The sequence below is a fragment of the Callithrix jacchus genome, chromosome 1, assembly GCF_049354715.1.
Source record: "Callithrix jacchus isolate 240 chromosome 1, calJac240_pri, whole genome shotgun sequence".
Classification (NCBI taxonomy): domain Eukaryota; kingdom Metazoa; phylum Chordata; class Mammalia; order Primates; family Cebidae; genus Callithrix; species Callithrix jacchus.
In genome coordinates, this window is record NC_133502.1 from 139,951,944 (window position 1) to 139,973,776 (window position 21,833).

General features: G+C 40.9%; 1 protein-coding gene and 1 long non-coding RNA gene across 5 annotated transcripts in view; one reads left to right on the forward strand and one right to left on the reverse strand.

Annotated features, from left to right (window-relative positions):
• The first annotated feature begins 988 nt into the window (after positions 1-988).
• On the forward strand, positions 989-6,636 carry TMEM215 (transmembrane protein 215). Of its 2 annotated transcripts, none has more exons than XM_035307599.3 (2): positions 989-1,270; positions 1,572-6,636. In XM_035307599.3, exon 2 carries the CDS (start codon positions 1,630-1,632, stop codon positions 2,335-2,337), a length of 708 nt encoding a protein of 235 aa, XP_035163490.1. In that variant the 5' UTR covers positions 989-1,270; positions 1,572-1,629; the 3' UTR covers positions 2,338-6,636. The 2 variants fall into 2 exon arrangements, with proteins under 2 accessions (XP_035163490.1, XP_002743048.1); XM_002743002.7 differs by having other exon boundaries at positions 989-1,250.
• The window catches only part of LOC103793528 (uncharacterized), an 84,792-nt gene continuing 67,206 nt past the window's right edge, over positions 4,248-21,833 (reverse strand). For all 3 annotated transcript variants that reach the window (XR_004745711.3, XR_013534704.1, XR_004745708.3), the window contains exon 4: positions 4,248-4,705. This is a non-coding gene — a long non-coding RNA (uncharacterized LOC103793528). The remainder of the gene's footprint in view (positions 4,706-21,833) is intronic.

The window sequence follows — 21,833 nt, forward strand, 5'->3', positions numbered from 1 at the left end:
CCTCTTCCCCCCACCCCCACCCCCGCCTTCCTGTATCCTAAAGGGTAGCCCTGTTGAAGAATCACAGCCAAAGCCAGTCTTGCCCCCGGGGCCAGCGGAACCCATCTGCCTCTACCGACAACCAGAGCAAGGGAGGAGAGAATCGTTCAGAGTTGGAGCCGCGCTGCGGGACAGTGGTTCTGACAGGTCAAGGCCCCTTCTCCTCGCAAACTAGGAGACAGGGAGCCCTTCTCCCTTGCCCAGTCTACCTGGCACCACGGCGCTGTGGAAGTGAAATCCAAGCTCCAAGGTCATCCTTTCCTAGGCTTGGAGCTGGAAAGCCACTGGGACTCCGGTGACCCCTCAAGGCCCGGACTAGCCCGGCACCCGCCCCTCAACACTAACCCACTCCGCCTGGGCGCTGGTTCTGTGCGCTCCCGAGGCGCAATCACTCCGCTGCAAGAGCGCTTTGGCTTAACGACACCGCCCAGCGCCGGGACCAGCGCAGTTTTCCGGCACCGGCTTCCCGAGGGAAACTCCCCTCCGCGCCCTGAGTCGAGGGGTGGAGAGAAGGGCGCCCGGGGAGCCCCCTGGGCCTGCCGTCAGTCACCCGGATTTGTAATTGACGAAGGGTGCGGGTCCCCGAGGGACACCTCCAGCTGGCACCTAACCTTTCGGATCCCAGACTGGAGCCCGAGCTCCGACATTCCAACGGAATCCCCGTGGGCAAACCGACCCTGGTTCCCGACTCCGGCCACCAGCAGCCTCGCGCCCCAGACCCTCCCCGGGCACCGAAGCAGGTCAGGTCGCCCTGCTCAACCTCCCGGGCGGCGGCGGCACCAACCCCGGCGGCTCCCAGCAGCCCCGACGAGATCCCGCGCAGCGCCTGCCTCCGGGTGGCCTCTCTCCGGGACTGACCCCCTCGCGCCCCCGCGCGTCCTCTGCATTTCTGAGCCTGCTCTGACAGTGATGTAACGAGGCCAGGCTCTCGCCGCGTCCCCTCTTTCCCAGACTCAGTGCTTCCTCCCCGCGCGCCCCGCGCTCTGCGCCCTGAGCTGGCGCCGGTCTCCGCTTGCACAGCACCGGGACCGACGGGCATCGCTAGGAGAGCCGCTTTCCCCCGTTCCACCTCCCGGATGCAGAGTTCGTGGGGGAAACCAGGCTTTCCTCCCAGAACCAGGGAACGAGCCGAGAGGGCAGCTGCTTTAGAGGCTTCTGAGGAGACAGCCTGGCTTCTTTCCCTACTTCCTGGAGAGGGCAGGAAACCTCAGGTACCTGGTAACCCCAGCCGGTGCGTGTTGATTTGAGAAAGAGGGACAGAGGTTGCAATAGTGAGAGGGAGGGAGGAAGGGTACGAGGGAGAAAGGGAGGGAGGTAGAAGGGACGGAGAGGAAGAGTGAGAAATAGAAACAGGGAGAGATTGCAAGAGAAACTCGGAGAGAGACAGAGATTGCAAGAGAGATACAGAGGCAGAGACCAAGACTGTAAGTCAAGAAGAGTGTCAGAGACAAAGAGCAAGAGAGAGACAAGAGTTGGTGGGTGGGAGCTTGACCTGGATTTTTTTTAAACGCGCTGTGGTTTCACCTCTACAGAATAGAGGAAGGCTGCTCCCTGGCCAGCAAGCAGCCCCCAACCTGGATGGAGTGAAAGATGCGGCCTGATGACATTAACCCGAGGACTGGGCTGGTGGTGGCCCTGGTCAGTGTCTTCCTGGTCTTCGGTTTCATGTTCACCGTCTCTGGGATGAAAGGGGAGACTTTGGGAAACATCCCCCTCCTGGCCATCGGGCCGGCCATCTGCCTACCGGGCATCGCAGCCATTGCCCTGGCCAGGAAAACCGAGGGATGCACCAAGTGGCCGGAGAACGAGCTGCTGTGGGTCCGCAAGTTGCCCTGCTTCCGGAAACCCAGGGACAAGGAGGTGGTGGAGCTGCTGAGGACCCCTTCAGACCTGGAGTCCGGCAAGGGGAGCTCAGATGAGCTGGCTAAGAAGGCGGGCGTCAGGGGGAAGCCTCCCCAACAAGGCCAGGGTGAGGTGTCTGTGGCCAGCTCCATCACCGCCCCCACACCCACGGAGGAAGGAGAATGCCAGAGCCTGGTCCAGAGTGGGCATCAGGAGGAGACGTCCAGATACCTGGACGGCTACTGCCCCTCAGGGAGTTCCCTTGCCTACAGTGCCTTGGATGTCAAATGCTCAGCCTGGGACAGATCTGAGTGCCCTGAGCCTGAGGACAGCATCTTCTTTGTGCCCCAGGACAGTATCATCGTTTGCTCCTACAAGCAGAACAGCCCCTATGACAGATACTGTTGTTATATCAATCAGATACAAGGCAGGTGGGACCACGAGACCATCGTCTAATCTGTGCATACAAAGATCACTGGATTGACAGAAACATGACTATGCCCAGCTCCCCATGGAAGGAAATTGCTCTGCTTGGAGAGCCTTCACACTGTTAGAAATTGACCTGGTATGTGATGGGTGTGATAACCTCCGGTGCCCGAGAGTCATGTAAATAGGCATGTTAGGGACACATCCCCTTTAGGGAGGGGTGATAAGAGTTAAGGACACTGGAAGAGGCAGTGGGTAGGAAAGGAAGCTACTCCAGTTGCTTCTTAACAATTTACACAATGTTGAATGTTTTGTAAAATAACCCAAAAGTGCTATCCAGGACCAGCTGAAAGCAAGATAAATCTAGAGTGGGCTGCAGATGTGAGGCATCAAACGATGCGTGAGCTGTCCATAGGGCAACTGAGCTGCTTTGTTTTTGAAGAAATTGAAAAAAAATTAATGATCTGTTACAATTGATCATAAATGATCTGTGATAATCTGAAATAATTTTTGTCTGGCGAAAAGCTTATCTTACTTGGTATTTGCTGAAAGAAAAAATCAAGATAGAAGAGTTAAACCCTCTTTAGATGGGATGGCTTTTGGGAAAAGAGGAGTAAAAGAGAGTTGGATTATGTAACTGAGTCTTGTGGCATTATTATCAGACAAGATCATGGTTTCTAATAAAGTAAAATAAGTGTGACCAGCTATGTGAAGAGTTAACATATTTACATGGCTATGTTACTTCTTAAACTCTTTGTTTAAATTCATTTATTGTGTCTTTATCTGAAATGTTTTTTTTTTCAGATTTTTACTATCATTCATTATTTACTATCATTCATTATTATTTCCTTACCAGGTGCAAAATTACTTGATATGATACTTTCATAGATTAGAATTTGTTTTCATCAAGAAAAAATGAATTTTACATTGGCAGCCATGTACTGATAATTACCATTCCTATAGACCTTTTAAAATCTGACAACTATAAAGTCTACACATTAGCCCTGAACATTGTGCATAATTTGTATGAAATGCAATGATTAAACCTTTGGAAGTGTCATTATTTGTAAATTTGTTCAACTCCTCTCACAAATAGTAAATGCCAGTGAAACAAGAGCTAATCTACTAAATTTAACTGAAGCCTAGATTTTATTAAGTTAATCTGATCAGTGAACAAAGTCTGTTAAAAAAAAAAAGTTTCTTTATTTCATACATTTTTGCTGCTGAAGAAAACAACAAATCACAGTGATATCCTAAAATGTGCTTTCTATTTCACTTGCTCAACTGCAATAGACAAGAAGGCTACCAAGCAGAATGCCATTTGATCCCTGGTAAAGAAAAATATTGAATTATATATAGGAATGATGAAAGAGTTCATCTTGAAGATCAGAAGTATTCTGTATCCTTCAAAGAATAATCATTTTAAGTAATCATAATCTTAGTCACTTTCTCCCAAAAGGGGAATTGAGGACAAAATTTGGACATACTTTTTTTGGGTATTTCAATACCAACTCTGCAATTCTTTAAGTATAGCAATTGTGTTCTGTCTTAAGAATCATGCTCTTAAAAAAAATCATAATTTTCAAGTCAAGTTCAAGATCAAAAATATGTATTTTAGGAGGGCTTAAATGTCAGAAATGATACGCAGGATCTTGGGCAAATTTTATCTTCTTACACCTGAGTTTCTCACTCTGTGAAGCAAGGGGGAACTGATTTACACTCAATTATTTCTATCATTCATTTTCAGTTTAAATATTCTATGGTATTATGTCAAAGGCACTTTATATATTGCCAGGAAATGAGTTACAGCAAAATGCATGCCAAAGTTAAGAAATTTATGATAATTATGTGAAATAGATTGCATTGCTACTATTCAAAAAAGAATTTTGTAGATGTATGAAACCAGATGTTATATCACCAAATATTATTTATTCAATACAACACATTCCTGAGAATACATTAACATAATCAGAGTTTTTGAGGAGAAAATTTAACATGTTGGTATAACTCAAAGTAATCAAATACATAACCTTGCACTAAATGTGATTGACTTTGGATTTGGGATGGGAAGAGCTAGTTCCCTAAAATCACAATAACTTTTAATATACTTTGAAAACAGGAAATCATATTTTTATAATGGTGACAACTATTGGATGACTCTTAGGAATAAAAACTTTCTTTAAAATGTTAGCCACTGTTAGAGGTGAGGAGATAGTGAGACACAGAGGTTTTCACAGAGACTCAGCAAATCTTACACAATAATACTGTAATTTTCTGAAGAAAGATGCCTGCAGAGTCAGGTATGGTTTGGCGGTTGGAAAAGTTACTTTCTGACTTCTTGGAACCATTTCAAACTTCTTCGTATCATTCTCTCTCTTTCCCAATTGAGGGTCAACCACTAGTTTAGAGATAAAAGGTATTTTACAGATAAAAGGTTATTTCAGAAAAAAACCTATTTCATGTTTCTTCTCCCATCTACCTTCTTTAAGGCATTTAAGTATGCATTTGAGGAAATGTTTTCCTGTGCTAAAATAAAGGTTTGCAAATGTTGGTGTGAGAGGTTTTAACTTTGACCAGTGAGAATAAAACGTATGATTCTGTGTGTGAATTTCTCTTAACATATTAACAAACCCCTTTCTATATACAACAAGGTAGCCTGGTGCCCCAAATCAGTACTTGTAAGTACTATTCAGAGTAAAACTTCCAAAGTCTAAAAAATACACACACAAAAAGGGTAAAACCCACAGTCTTTTGAACAGAGGTAGAAGAAAAAGAGAAAAAAAGTATCTCAGCCCTTTAGAGGAAAAGACAGCAACTCATTCCAATGAGTTGGACAGTTTTAGCAAATTGTTCATATTAATATAATAGACATTAGGATTGTTCCTGGAAGCCTAGACAGATATAAATTTATGTAGGCATTACTGTATTTTGCTGTTAATCCAAATAGACCTTTCAACTTTATTTTAAATAGGCATTTTATTTTCAAAATTTCTCTGTTGAATTTCTCTTGCTCTATATACTACTTATTGTGCACATGGGTTATTTTTCCAAACTGCTTCTTGATTCTTAAGTGAGAATTCAGACAAGATACTCAAATGAGAGCACATTGGACATATGTTTAAAGATTTATTTTCTGTTGCAGTCATCTGGGCAAACAAAATCCAGATACAGTTAAGTTCAGGCTCTCTTCCAAACCCTACTAAGCAGCTGCTTTGAAAATGTTTTCAGTACTATAGATCTTAATATCCATTGAGATGACAAATGTAGGAAAGGAACATTCATTCTTTCAAGTATTTTTTCTCTTTTGCAATGTCCAATCTCTAGTTATTTCTTAATAGCCTCCCTCTGTACTCACAACATCATTTATTTGGTGAATTCACTATTATTAATACTAGTATTTTATCATATTAAGGAAAATGTCTCTGAAAACTTACAACCTCACTATCCTAAAACAACTACTGTGTTTCTATTTTGTATATTATCTTCCAGGCCTCCTCCACATGCATATGCAGTGTACATATTATAATAGTGTGTTTTTCTTTTCTCTTTTAATTATATTCCAAGCATGTTTCCATGTTACTATGTAGTATTCCTGATTATCAATGAACAATTATGCAATTTTAGTGATGTTCCATAATTTATCATGGCATTCCTTATTGCTGGTAAGATATTAAGTTTTATGGATGGCTTTGTATGTTTTGATCCTATTGTTAGTTATGCTGCTATATTATTTGTTATATGCCAATAGAGAGGAACTTTTACTGTTGAACAGCTATCTCCTTGTGGATGAGAGAGAGGCGGCAAAAATGTGTAAACGAATTGAACTCTCCACACCGTTGTGTGGGTCTTCCCTTCACTCATGTGGATATAAGACCCAGGGTGGGAAACAAAACAATGCTTCTTCAAAAAGGTTCTCCCATCAGGACCAGAACTAGTATGTGTTTAAGAGTAAGACAGAACATTTTCCCAGCTAAGAACAGTGGTGTGTTTCTGATGATCAGATATGATGGTGATGTCAGTTCTCAAGAGCATCACGTTCAACAAGCAAAATGATAACTAGATGTAAACAATAATGACTTTGTAATATGCCAAAAGCATTTTCTTAAAGTACCTCATCATATATTTTATAATAGACTGTATTTCATATGTATATGTATTGTCACCTATCAGTGACTTACAAATGAACTGGAATTTCAGGAATCTGATAGACTCTGCCTGTGAGTTTTCTGTGTTTCAGTTTCTTACTGGGAAAAACTAAAATGAGGATGGAAATGGGGACAAATGCTTGGATTGCCCAAATATCTCAATAAAAGACTGGATTCCATTCAACCTCTTGTCCAGTTAATATAAAATCATGTAGACATCATTGAATCTGAGATCATGACTTTAATTTATTATGACCTACCACGGGGTCCTCACTCTATGGGCACCAAACCAAAAGAAATGTGTACAGATACCGAACAGGCAGGCACTGATGTTAGATAGCCACAATCTTTGGCAAGTTGTTCCTGGGACTGACCCTTATTAGGGATTCTTTCTTTATTTTTCCCCTTTATTCCTCCTCCTGACCCCAGATTAGTGCCTGCAGACTTTATATCCTCGGTGACAGTATGAAGCTTTGCGTGCTTTATCCCTAATGAGGTACAGAGTTACAGAATGAACTGATTACAAAAGAGTACATAAAGCTATTAAAAATCTCCTGTGCTGCTCTTTGACAAATCTATCTTTAGAAAGTTAAACATAAAAGATATTTTTGCAATTAATCACTTTCTTATTTTTCACGGTAATGAACTATTGTACGTAAGACAACTCTTCAGTAGGAGGTAAGACGACATTTGTTTGAAAAAAACTAGGCTTTTGAAAATGACCTGTCTATATTTTAACATGAAAAGTATGGGCAATTTTTTTTTTAAACTGAGTCTCATTCTGTCATCCAGGCTGGAGTACAGTGGCACGATCTTGGCTCACTACAACCTCCACCTCCCGGGTTTCAAGCAATTCTCCTGACTCAGTTCCCCAGTAGCTGGTATTACAGGCACCTGCCACCACATACAGCAAATTTTTGTATTTTTAGTAGAGATACACTTTTGCCATGTTGGCCAGGCTGGTCTTGAACTCCTGACCTCAGATGATACACCTGCCTCAGCCTCCCAAAGTGTTAGGATTACAGGTGTGAGCCACCACATCTGGCCATTATTTTCTATGTAAGTGATTAGACCAACAGACCAACTCAGAAAGGCCCACTCTTCCCATCTGCTTTTCCAAACTACCTCCCTTCCTCTACAGCAGCTTCTTGAATATTCCTGATTATGCCTTGCAGCTGGCTATCCTAAGGCTTTGCCCCAACCATTTTCTGTGCCTCAAATGCCCTGTCTTCACCCTTCTGCTGTGTAAGGCCCTAACATCCTTCAAGGAGAAGCTATCACATCTTCCACAATCTTCTGGATTTTCTGACTCAGAAAATTCTCTGGCCTGACAACACCCTCTGCCACTATCATCACATACATTAGTTGTGTAGGCATCTGTCTCTCCAACTGTAGTGTGAGCTCCTTGAAAGCGGGGACCATATTTTATCCATCTTTCCAACCCCGTATTTAACCCCTGACACACTCACTTACTCCATCATGCTCTGTGAAAACTCTAAATTGCACCATTTAGGTGACCCTCAAAGCCTACTTTCCCTTTCAAGTTGAATATAGTCAGCAACAATGTAGATTAAAATTGACTTCTGTGGGTTGGGACCCTAACTTTCATTTTAGTATATTGTTTCTTTGGGAAAACCACATCTTATGTAACAAGAAGAAAGAAATCCTTCCAGAACATTTTCCCGTAACTCCATGATTGACCTAGCTTCCACTCCATGAGTCAGAGACTGCACCAAACACGTGATAAGTACTGGTGGTTCTAGGAGCATGTGACAACCATTGAATTCCTGACCAGAAATAAGGTGAATCAATGTAGTCGGGTTAATACTGCAAGTAGGTCAACAAAATATAATTCCCCAGCTTTGACTATTGTTCTTCTAATAAGTTTTTTCACCAATAATTCTTAACAAGACCTTCAAGACCACCTGGGTATTCCCTCGGGTCAGTATTGAGGGGCTGAGTTGCAGACCCTCTCCTACCACCCCCAGTGATGCTCCCCTTCGCCATAAAAGCTGTAAATACTCAGAGACCATGGTTTGAAATTCAGAGAAGTCCTGGCTTGTTCTGAAATAAGATGATGGCATTGTTCAGCAATTCCTGTCAGCAGTATTCGAGGCCAGTATTAGTAACTTCTGACCCATGTAATTTTTCCTGTGAATTTTTCCAACTGTCTACCTTAGTAAAAATAGAATTTAATTGGAATAACTCTTTTTCTTGACTGTGGTGAATATCAGGGTCTCCTTTAACAATAACAAGAAAGACCTCCTTTGAGCATTATATGGAAAGAAGCATAGGGAAAGAATGAGCAGAATTGTGGGCATGGGGAGAAAAGCCAACAATCCCTGATTAAGCCAGTCACTGTTGCGGCATCCACCCCCTCCATCCCCCTAGCGTTACCACTTCTCATCTCTAATTTAGAAGCAAATGCTACAAAATGGACTAAGAGGACAAACCAAACAGAAAATGTTTTAAAAACGTAAAAAGTGAAAGGAAAATGTTAGAGAATTTTAATATATTTTTAATGGTGTGAAAAAAATATGTACTCAATTTCCCTTAAGTCTATATTCCAATAAGGGCAATATTTAGCTAGAAATATCCTGCTGGGCAGGGTTAAAAGGAATATAAAATAGCATCCAATAAATAAGATCAAATGTGTTAAAACTATTCAATAATAGACTAAAAAGTATAATGAAAACTAGGAAGCTAAAGGAATATAAAGTGAATAGATTAGCTAAAGTATTAGAAGGATAAAGATCGTAAAGTTAAATAATTTTAAATGCATAAAGTCAGCCCAAATTTTCCACTGAAAGGAGAATAGGGTATTAAATGCAAGCAACAATGCAGAGGCCGGAACTAAGACCCCAGCATGTGTTGCAGGCTGAGGCAAGAGCAGACAAGGGACACAGGTTGTGCTCAATTCTCCTCCCAGGCGAGATTCCCTCAAAGCAGGCTGTCACCCTTCAGGTTGCAAAAATTCAAGGCCCAAATGATTTTTTAGATATGACACCAAAAGCACAGGCAACAAATGCAAAAATAGACAATGGGATTCTATCACACTAAAATACTTAAGCACAGAAAAGGAAACAAACTATAGAGTGAAGACAACCTACAGAGTGGGAGAAAATACTTACAAACCATACGTCTGATAACAGGAATATTAGTCTGTTCTCAGACTGCTAATAAAGACATACCTGAGATGGGTAATTTATAAAGGAAAGAGATTTAATTGACTAACAGTTCCACATGGCTGGGGAGGCCTCACAATCATGGCAGAAAACAAAGGAAGAGAAAAGGGGACATCTTACATGGCAGCAGGCAAGAGAGCATTTGCAGGGGAACTCCCCTTTATAAAACCATTAGATCTCATGACACTTATTCACTATCATGAGAACAGCATCAGAAAAACCTGTCCCCATGATTCAATTACTCTCCCACCCCTGGGTCCATCCCACAATACATAGGAATTATTACAATTCAAGGTGAGATTTGGGTGGGGACATGGAACCAAATCATATCAACATGTTAATATCCAAAATATACCAGGAGTTCAAACAATTCAATAGCAATAAAACGACCCAATTTGAAAATGGGCAAAGGACTTGAATAGATATTTCTCCAAAGAAGACATCCAAATGGCCAACAGGTATATGAAAAAAAATGCTCAAAATAATTAATCATCAAATAAATACAAATTAAAATCACAATATCACCTCACACCTGTTAAAATGGTTATTATCAAAAATATAAAAGATAAAAAGTTCTGGAGAGGATGTGGAAAAAAGGGAACCTTTGCACACAGTGGGTGGGAATTTAAATTAGTACAGTCAGGGAGCTTCCTCAGAAAACTAAAAGTAGAATTATCATGTGACCCAGCAATCCCACTACTGGGTATATATACTAGCAATATGAAATCAGTATGTCAAAGTGATATTTGCGCTCCCATATTTATTGCATCACCATTCACAATAGCCAACATATGAACCTAAATCTTCATTAACAGTTGAATGGATAAAGAAAACACTGTATATTATACACAATGAAATATTTGGACTTTAAAAAGAAGGAAATTTTGTCATTTGTGACAATGTGAATAAACCTGGAGGATGTCAATACTAAGAGAAAAGAGTCAGGCACAGAAAGACAAATACTGCATGATCTCATATTTGGAATCCAAAAAAGTTTGACTTATAGAAGTAGAGAGTAGAAGGGTGGTTACCAAAGCCTGGGGTAAGGGAATGAGGAGATGTTGGTGGATAGGTACAAAGTTTCAGTTAGACAGGAGGAATAAATTTTCCAATTCTCTTGTAAAGCATTGTGACCATAGTTAATAATAATGTGTGTTTCAACATTGCTGAAAGAATAAATATTAAGTGTTCTCACTATAAAAACATAAGCATGTAAGATGATGTATTATGTTCGTTAGCTTGACATAATTATTATATGATGTATACAGGTATCAAACCATCATATTCTACCCCATAAATATATAAAACTATTATCTGTCAATTAAAAATAAAAAGGTAAATTAAAACATATGTCTAACATGTCCCCCAAAGTTCAAGCATTGGAAACTTAATTTTGAATGCAACAGTGTTGAGAGGTAGGGCCCTTTGGGAAGTATTTAGATCATGAGGGCTCCACCACTATAATTGATTAATGCTTTTATAAAAGAGCTTAGCAAAGGGAGTTTGGCCCTTTTTTGCTCTTCCACTTTCTGCCATGTGAAGACATAGTGTTCCTTCCCTCCAAAGGATGCAATATGCAAGGCACCATCTTGGAAGCAGAGAGGAGCCCTCACTAGATGCTGGTGCCTTGATCTTGGACTTTCAAGCTTCCAGAATGGTGAGAAATAAATTTCTGGTTTTTATAAATTACCCAGGATGTGGTATTCTATTATAACAGCACAAAAGGACAAAGACAGGAACTGAGTGTATAGTATCCCATGGGGCTCTTCTGAAGACTAGCATTCAAATAGCTATACTTTGTGAAGTCTTCCCCCAATTCCCAAATCTAGAAGCACTAATCTGGAAGCCGAATGTCCAGAAGTCAGAAAGATTGAAGAATCAGAAGAAAAAAGAAAAAGGGATATAACCCCCAGAATTACCCTTATTTTCTTGGCCCTTGTCATTCACTGCATAGCAATCTCCCAACAAATCATTCTTCCCTCAGCAGGGACACTTGGATGATCAGAAAAAATATGTATCTGCTGAACATATTTTACTTCCGGATGTTAGATTTTGAGGTCCCTAAGTTTACCCAACAACAGTTGCTAGGTCCTGCTTCATCTTAGGCACCAAAATTGGTGTGGAGTTTTTATAAGAGTTCTAAGGTTTATAATGCAGATTTAATATATCTTGAAACCAGCAACCCATTAGAAAACATAATCCTTGCCTTCCCTAGTCTTACCCTATGAGACCTTGAATGACCATTCTTAGCTCTACCCAATGTCTGAGCAAATGTCTTTAAGTTAGGCCAGTAGTTCTCATGCCCTAGCATACATCAGAATCACCTGTAGCGCTTGTTGGAATACAAATTTCTGGGGCCACCTCCAGAATTTCCATTTCTAAAAACTTATCAGATTATACCAATGATATGGGTCCCAGGTCTCCTTCAATTGGTGCATGTGCATTTTTTCAAAGGTAGGATCTGGCTATGTTGCCCAGGATAAAGTTTACAGGCATGATCTACAGCCTCAAACTGCTGGATTCAAGCAATCCTCCTACCTCAGCCACCTGAGTAACTGGAACAATATGTATGCACTACCATGCCCAGCTGCTTTTAATTGGTTTTATATCCCAGAGTCTGGTAGAGCCCATAGGCCCAGCTATGCCCATGCAGCAGCATTTGGATCCAATGTCTGGCACATAATAAATACTCAGTAAATAATTTAATTGAATTAATGAATGTATTAGTCTGTTTTTACACAGCTGATAAAGACATACCTGAGACTGGGCAATTTACAAAAGAAAGAGGTTTATTGGACTTACAGTTCCATGTGGCTGGGAGGGCCTCACAACCATGGCAGAAGGTGAAAGGCACATCTCACATGGCAGCAGACAAGAGAAGGGAGAGCTTGTGCAGGGAAACTCCCCTTTTTAAAACCCTCAGATCTCATGAGACTTATTCACTATCATGAGAATAACACAGGAAAGACTGGTCCCCATGATTCAGTTGCCTCCCACCAGGTCCCTCCCGTAACATGTGGGAATTCAGAATGAGATTTGGGTAGGGACCATATCATTCCTCCCCTGGCTCCTCCCAAATCTCAGGTCCTCATATTTCAAAACCAATCATGTCTTCCCAACAGTCCCCCAAAGTCTTAACTCATTTCAGCATTAACTTAAAAGTCCACAGTCAAAAGTCTTATCTGAGACAAGGTAAGTCCCTTCTACCTATTAGCCTGTAAAATCAAAAGCAAGTTAGGTGCTTCCTAGATACAATGGAAGTAAATTCAGCAGTTCCAAATGGTAGAAATTGGCTGAAACAAAGGGGCTACAGGCCCTATGCAAGTCAGAAATTCAGCAGGCAGTCAAATCTTAAAGCTCCAAAATGAATTTCTTTGACTCCATGTCTCATATCCAGGTCATGCTGTTGCAAGAAGTGGATTCACATGGTCTTGGGCAGCTCTGCCCCTGTGGCTTTGCAGAGTACAACCTCCCTCCCAGTTCAGCTGCTTTCATGGGCTGGTGTTGAGTGTCTGCTGCTTTTCAAAGCACATGGTGAAAGCTGGCAGTGGATCTACCATTATGTTGTCTGGAGGATGGTGGCCCTCTTCTCACAGCTTCACTAGGTAGTACCGCAGTAGGGACTCTGTGTTGGGGCTCCAATCCCACATTTTCCTTCCACACTGCCCTAGCAGAAGTTCTCCATGATGGCTCCACCTCTGCAGCAAACTTCTGCCTGGGCATCCAGGCATTTCCATACATCTTCTGAAATGTAGGTGGAGGTTCCCAAACCTCAACTGTTGACTTCTGTGCACTTGCAGGGCTCAGCACCACATGGAAGTTGCCAAGACTTGGGGCTTCCACCCTCTAAAACAATGGCCCAAGCTGTACCTTGGATACTTTTAGTCACACCTGGAGCAGTTGTGATGCAGGGCACCAAGTCCCTAGACTGCACACAGCATGAGGACCCTGGGTCTGATCCACAAAACCATTTATTCCTCCTGTGATGGGAGGAACTGCTGTGAGGACCTCTGACATGTCCTGGAGACATTTTCCCCATTGTCTTGGAGATTAACATTCAGTTCCTCATTACTTATGCAAATTTCTACAGCCAGCTTGAGTTACTCCTCAGAAAATGATATTTTCTTTCCTATCGCATTATCAGGTGGCATATTTTCCAAACTTTTATGATCTGCTTCCCTTATAAAACTGGATGTCTTTAACAGCACCCAAGTCACCTCTTAAATGCTTTGCTGCTTAGAAATTTCTTCTGCCAGATACCCTAAATCATCCCTCTCAAGTTCAAAGTTCCACAAATCTCTAGGGCAGGAGCAAAATGCTGCAAGTCTCTTTGCATAGCAAGAGTCACCTTTGATCCAGCTCTCAAAAAGTTCCTCATTGCCATCTGAGAACACCTCAGCCTGGATTTCATTGTTCATATTGTTATCAGCATTTTAGTCAAAGCCATTCAACAAGTCTCTAGGAGTTCCAAAGTTTCCCACATTTTTCTGTCTTTTTCTGGGCCCTTCAAAATATTGCAACGTCTGCCTGTTACCCAGTTCCAAAGTTGCTTCTACATTTTCAGGTATCTTCAGTAGCACCCCGCTCCTGGTACCAATGTACTGTATTAGTCCATTTTCACACTGCTGATAAAGACATACCCAAGACTGGGCAATTTACAAAAGAAAGAGGTTTATTGGACTTACAGTTCCACATGACTGGGAGGGCCTCACAATCATGGCAGAAGGTTAAAGGCATGTCACACATGGTGGCAGACAAGAGAAGAGAGAGCTTGTGCCAGAAAACTCCCCTTTTTAAAACTATTAGATCTTGTGGGACTTATTCACTACCATAAGAACAGCACAGGAAAGACCTTCCCTCATCATTCAATTACCTCCCACTGGGTCCCTTTGACAATGCATGGGAATTCAAGATGAGATTTGGGTGGGGACATAGCCAAACCATTTCAATGAATAATTCAGTTTATTTCATTCCTAAGACTGAGATTCTGCTTTGGGGCAGTGTACTCTACTTCCCTTGATGGAACAGAAGTCTAGCCTCTACCCTAACTTGCTCAACTGGGCTCATAACTCCATACCTGTCTCCAGACCTTGCAGGGACTATGTGCCCAAAAACCAGACCTTTTGCTTAGTGAGGGAAACATGAGGAAACCCAAATGGGACAGGCCCTCTTTGGAAACTGGAATTTAGACTCCTTGTCTGTCTGGTAAAAGCCTACTCCATCAGGATCAGGTTTCTCTCAACCATTCCTTGTCAACTCTTCTCCCTACCAAACCATTCCTGAGATCTCAGCAGGATCCTGGCTACAGGTGCACAGCTGCATTGGAATCATAGGGAAAGTATCTGAACCAAGTTCTGATGGCAAATTTGAAATGGAGATTTGCATTAGAGATCTTGGAAGCTTTCTCAAGCTGCCATAATAGAGAATGATTTACTTTATAATTTTCTTTTGTACTATTTTAATCATGCTCTTAGTGCATGGACTGCAGTGGCTAATTTCCTTCTTTCTTCCCTGTGACTTGAACTTGTGAACTGTGCAAAAGAGAAAACCATACTATGGCCCTGGGAGAGAAATATACGCAGGCTTTGATGGATTGCAGGGAAAATAGATTTTAAGAATGAAGATTTTCCCCAAGAAATTCAGAAAGAAAAATGAAAATCTGTTGTTTATTAATATCTCAACACTTTAGTATTTATATGATCCAAGGACTCTGAGGAAGTCCAGGTAACTGCCTGTATAGAGACACTTGGTAGAATGACCCATCTGTGCTAAACTGCAGCCTTCCCACTCCTTTTCTTTTACAGCTTCCACCACTGTTTCCCTTGGAAACCAAAGTAGCAGCTGCCTACAAAGACATATCTCTCTCTCCTCACTCATTAGCCCAAGGACTGAAGTCTGTTTTCTTCCTCACTAAAAACATTTGATGTTAGGGAATAGTGTACATATGGGGAAAAATATAAAAATGGTACCACACTGGGTCAGACACATTTGTGTATTCCATCTAATATTCTGTCTTGGATAGTTTCATTTTCCCTCTTCATTTTAGATGATATGCCATCAATTTCTTCTCTGTGTTGTAATGGCTTGTGTACACAAATCTTCTCTATTAGCTATTAAACTATTTAAAGTCTACGGATGCCAAGTGCAGTGGCTCATGCCTGTAATCCCAGTACTTTGAGAGGCCTGCTTGAGCTCAGGAGTTCAAGACCAGCCTGGGCAACATAGCAAAACCCCATATCTAACAATAAAATAAAATAAAGTCTAGGGAGAAATCACCACATAAAAGAGACACCTTCACTCCCATGTTTATTGCAGCCCTATTCACAAGAGTCAAGATATGGAATCAACCAAAGGGTCTATCATCAGATGAATGGATAAAGAAAATGTGGTACCTATAGACAATAAAACATTATTCAGCCATAAAAAAAGAACAAAATCTTGTCATTTGCAACATGGATGAATGTGGAGGACATTATATTTGGTGAAATAAGCTAGGCACGGGAGACAGATACTTACACGTGGAAGCTGAAAACATTGGTCTCATGAAGGTAGAGAGTAGAATAATGGTTCAGAGGTTGAAAAGGGTAGAGAGGAGGAGAGATAAAGAGTCACTGGTTAATGGGCACAAAAATACAGTTAGATAGAAGGAATAAGACCTAGTGTTCAGTAGCACAATAGGGTGACTGTAACTAACAATAATTTACTGTATATCTCAAAATAACTAAATGAATGCATTTGGAATGTTTCCAACACAAAGAAGTAGTGAATGTTTGAGATAGTGGACATCCTAATTATCCTGATTTGATCATTACATATTGTAAAATTGTATCAAGCTGTCACATGCACCCCGTAAATGTGCACAACTACTATGAATCCATAAAAATTTAAACTTAAAAAAACTAACAAAACATTTTAAATGAAGTCTTGGGAGATCATGGTCTTTTTTTTGAGACTGGGTCTCTCACTCTGTCACCCTGGCTGGAGTGCAGTAGCACAATTAGGGTTCACTGAAGCCTCGACCTCCTGGGCTCAAGTGAACTTCCTGCCTCAGTGCCCTGAATAGCTGGGACTACAGACATGCACCATCACATCTGGCTAATTGTATTTTTAGTAGAGACAGGGTCTCACCATGTTGCCCAGGCTGGTCTTGAACTCCTGGACTCAAGTGACCCACCCACCTTAGCCTCTCAAAGTGCTAGGTTTACAGGCATGAGCCACCAAGCCTGGCCGAAAGAACATATCTTCTGTTTGCCATTCCCCAGAGAGTCCCAACAAAGCCCTTTGCTTGATAAAGTGAGTTGGATTATGTAAGTTTTGATTACATAATTATCGATGTAATATGATTATAGCTCAATGATGAAAGTTTTAGCATCCATTGATGATTCTTGCTTGAATCAATTATTACTCTAATGACTACTATTCATTTTTCTTCACTCATTCTACATTTATCAATTGTAATTCTACCCTAATAAAGAAATTTTCCTTCTCCTTCCTTTATTTGTTCACTTATTTATTTATAAATGAGTATCAATTCATGGACCATTATATTGCACAATGGATTATCATTTGTTACTATCATTTTTCCAGCTTTATTGAGGTATAATTGACAAATAACTATATATATATACATATATATATATATATATATTTTTTTTTTTTTTTTTTTTGCCAATCAGTTTGAGCTTATATCGTTGCTCAGGTTAGCCTTGAACTCATGACCTTGCCTTTGCAGGTGCCATGACTTCCGGCCGGAGTCACTTTGGACCCCAATAACTATATTTTTATTGATAAAATTGTCATAGTCATTTTATGCAATGGGTAGAATATTCTGTCACTGTCATTTTTTAATGATAAAATTGTCCCAAATTTGGCCAAGGAGAACATTTTCTGGCTTTCTCCTGCTTCTCTTTAACTTATCTCCTCTTACTTTAAGCATTTCTTTACTTTTTGTCATGAGATTTTTCTATCACTTATTAATTATAAAAAAGAAAAATAGTGACTTTACAGCAGATAAACCTGGTAGACGACACCTTAACAAAGTGATCAAGTTAATATCATCAGTATTGGTGCCTTTAGATATTATGTGCTGAGAATAATACATAATCACTTTGATAGTATTTCTGCCAAAAAAGTGGATAACCTCAAAATAATCATGAGGAGACATAAGAATAATCCAAACTGGGGGACATTCTACAAAATAACTGGTCCATAGTCTTCAAAAATGTCAAGATCATAAAAAACAAAGACTAAGAAATAATCCTGATTAACAGAGACTGAGATATTACCCTAAATGCAATGCATAATCCTGGATCAGATACTGAACCAGAGGGGAAAATTTGCTATTAAACAATATTGGGACAATTAGAAACATTGTAATAAGGTTTTTAGATTAGAAAGTCCTGTACCAATGTTAATTTTCTGATTTTGATCATTTTGCTATGGTTATGTTAAAAACATGCCTTTATTCTCACGGAACAGATACTGAAGTACTTAGGGAGAAAGGAGCATCATATCTGCACCTTATTCTCAAAAGATTCAGAAGAATGATGCTGCAGTTTGAGTGTGTCCTCCAAAAAGCATGTGTTGGAAACTTAATCCCTAAGGCAACAGTATCAAGAAGTAGGACTTACAGGGATATGTAGGTCATAAGGGCTCCACCCTCATGAATGGATTAATGGCAATTATAAAAAGGACTTGAACCTGCAAGCACACCCTCTTGCCTTCTCTTGCCCTTTTGTCTTCTGCCATGGGATGATGCAGCAAGACGGTCCTAGCCAGATACTGGTTCTTTGACCCTGGAGTTCTCAGCCTCCAGAGCTGTGAGCCAATAAATTTCTCTTCATTATAAATTACTAAGTCTCAGGTATTCTGTTATAGCAGCAAAAACAGATGAAGACAAATAATAGGCAAATGTGGTCATCTAGGTGAAGGATATGGAAGATTGGATGAACAGCATATGGCATTTTTTTGTGCTGCTTTTGCGCCTTTTCTATGTTTGAAATTGAAATTAAAAGTTATAAAATTAAAAACTACGAAAACTGAGTTGGATAAAACTCAATTACTATGGCTTTGTTTTTATTCATTTAAATTTTACTACATTCTAAGTAGGATTAAAGCAATTTAAAAGCCTAACCAACAGGATTTTTAAAAATTCAGTGTCTTCAGCTGGGTTACCCTAGAGGCACCTAAGCCAAAGATTTTAGTGCACGTAGCTTATTTGGGATGTGATCCTAGAAAGCATCAGTAGGGGGTGGGAAGCAAAACCAGGAAGAAAAAGAAACAATCATGGTGTGTTATTGAGCAGGTTAGAGCTGTGGACAAATGGGGCTCTATTTTGTCCGGGAGACAGTGTAAAACACACCTCAGAGTCAGCTCCTTCCTGAGGAACAAAGAGACTGGGGTATTAACCTATCGATTCCCAAGAGCCATTAGTTAAGAGCTGGTCTCTGGAAGTTATTAACTCCAAGGCACTGCCCTGTACACAATTTTAGTAGGCTACAGTGGCCAGAGAAAACCCTCAGGAAAGAGTCACAGGTTCTGCATCTGGAAGGCTGTAGGGTTGGTATGCACATAAATAGTAAGGACCGAGTCTGGGTGGAGCCCAGCCACATCTGCTGCAGTAAGTGAGCAATTCAAAGCTAAGAAAAATAGATGAATCCAGGTGGGCTTAGTGTATAAAATGCATACCCTTAGGTCCTATAACACAGCAGTCCCTAACCTTTTCTGCACCAGGAACTGGTTTCTGTGAAAGACGATTTTTCCATGGATGGGGGAGGGGGTGGGGTGTGTGGTTTCCAGATGAAACTGTTCCATCTCAGTTCATCAGGTTCCATCTCAGTTTATCAGGCATTAGATTCTAATAAGGAGAGCACAACCTAGATCCCTCACATGCACGAATCATAATAGGGTTCACGCTCCTGTGAGAACCTAATGCCACCGCTGATCTGACAGGAGGCTGAAGCTCTGGTACTAAATACTCCCTCCCCCTATGCTTACCTCCAGCTGTGCAGACTTGTTTTATAATACCAGTCTGTGGCTCAGCGTTTGGGGACCCCTGCTACAACATAAATATGTGCTTTTATCAGAGGCCAATAACATTAAGATTTGCGGGAGAATATGCCTACCCTCCCTGTCACTAACTTTTAAGTGTTTTCCATAATAATCCTCAAAATCTCATTGCCAATTCATGTCACTTCTTTATAGAAAAAGAGTTCTAGAGGTTTTTAGACCACAATTCATGGAAAAGTGGTCATCCTTTTACTCATACAAATTTACCTGTTTTAAAATTCAAGAGCTTAACAGGATTTGGTAAGTAACTTGGTTTCTCCTACCTGCACCCTCTACACTTTTTGAGACTTTGAAGATGTATTCTCTTCATTTATATCTTTTTAGACTGAAAACATTTTTAATTAGATTCTCACTCAGCAGTTTATTTTATGAATCATGGGAAGCCGCTCGTGTAGACTTCTCACTGACAAATGTCATAAGCCGGGCTTCTCTTTGGGATTCATCTGCCCTTGACCCTGAACCCCTCAAACCAACTCTGGCATGGACTCACAAGGGAGAAGGACTTGGGGAAATGATCTTTAAAATGGGTTTTTCACACCACACGAAACTACAGGGTCTAGTTTTCAAATGATCCTTGCCAGTGGCATGTTCCCCTCATCAACAAAAGAAACCCTATCGTAAAAACACGGGTGAGGAAAATCAGGTTTCGCTTTGAAGAAAACATCACTCAGTTTCTGGTCCAGCATGTAAGGAGCTTCAAAGTCACCACTCCATTCAAATAACAAGTAAAAAGTTGAACAAACTGAAAAATAAACAACTCTCAGATCTATCAGAGAAGTGAGGTCACCAGGCAATCTGCTGCCTCCCAGAATTGAAGACAGAGACAGAGAGGGTACAAAGAATCAAAATACTGGAGCAGAAACACAACACAAGCAGAAACATTCACAGGAACCAGTAGCAGGATAGAAAAATCCTGAACTGTAATTGACAAATTACTAGAGGCTTAGTGTGGACAAATCCGAGAATTTAAAACTACAGGGGAATTCCTACACTTTTGTAAGTCTTGTCTCCTGGTTCTCAAAGTGAAACAGAGAAAAATCCCTTGTGCTTCCAGCAGGGAGAGAGGAAATATGACAGAGCATTGTAATATGCCAGAGCATTTTATTTTTAATAAGGCCTGCCCTCAAGAAAATCTACTTTATGAAAGCCCAAACTATTAGGGTTTTATTTGAGGCTAACCAAGCTGCAGAGAGGGAAATACCCACTCCAGCTGTTTCTAGCCACGCTGTCCCACTAAGGAATGTGAGAAACTGAGAGGCACTTGTGAAGTTCACAACCCAGGGGCACAAGCTCACTAAAAGACTGAGTCCCAATCATAGGACTAGAGACCACTTTTCCTCCCTTAACACCAACCACCACATTACTAAAGGCCTACTCACCAGAGTTCCTTTTACCTGGTATCTCATGTCTAGCTTTCAACAAAAAATTACAAGGCATACTAAAAGGCAAAAAACACAGTTTGAAAAGACAGAGCAAGCACCAGAAACAGACTCAGATACAGAAAAGATGATAGAATTATCAGACTGTGAATTTAAACCAACTACGATTAATACACTAAGAACTTTAATGGAAAAGGTAGACAGTATGCAAGAACAGATGGATAACACAGGCAGAGAGATGGAAGTGCTAAGAAAGAATAAAAAAGAAATGCTAAGTATTAAAACAATGTAACAGAAATAAAGAATTCTTTTGATGGGCTCATTAGTAGACTGGATGTAGCTGAAGGAAGAATCTCTGAGCTTGAGGATATGTAAATAGAAACTTCCAAAACGGAAAAGCAATAAGAAACAATATTTAGGCCGGGCGCAGTGGCTCACACCTATAATCCCAGCACTTTGGGAGGCCGAGGCAGGTGGATCACGAGGTCAAGAGATCGAGACCATCCTGGTCAACTAGGTGAAACCCCGTCTCTACTAAAAATCCAAAAAATTAGCTGGGCATGGTGGTGCGCACCTGTAGTCCCAGCTACTCGGGAGGCTGAGGCAGGAGAATTGCTTGAACCCAGAAGGCAGTGGTTGCGGTGAGCCAAGATGGTGCCATTGCACTCCAGTCTGGGTAACAACAGCGAAACTCTGTCTCAAAAAAAAAAGAAACAATATTTTAGAAGAAAAGAACAGAATATCCAAAA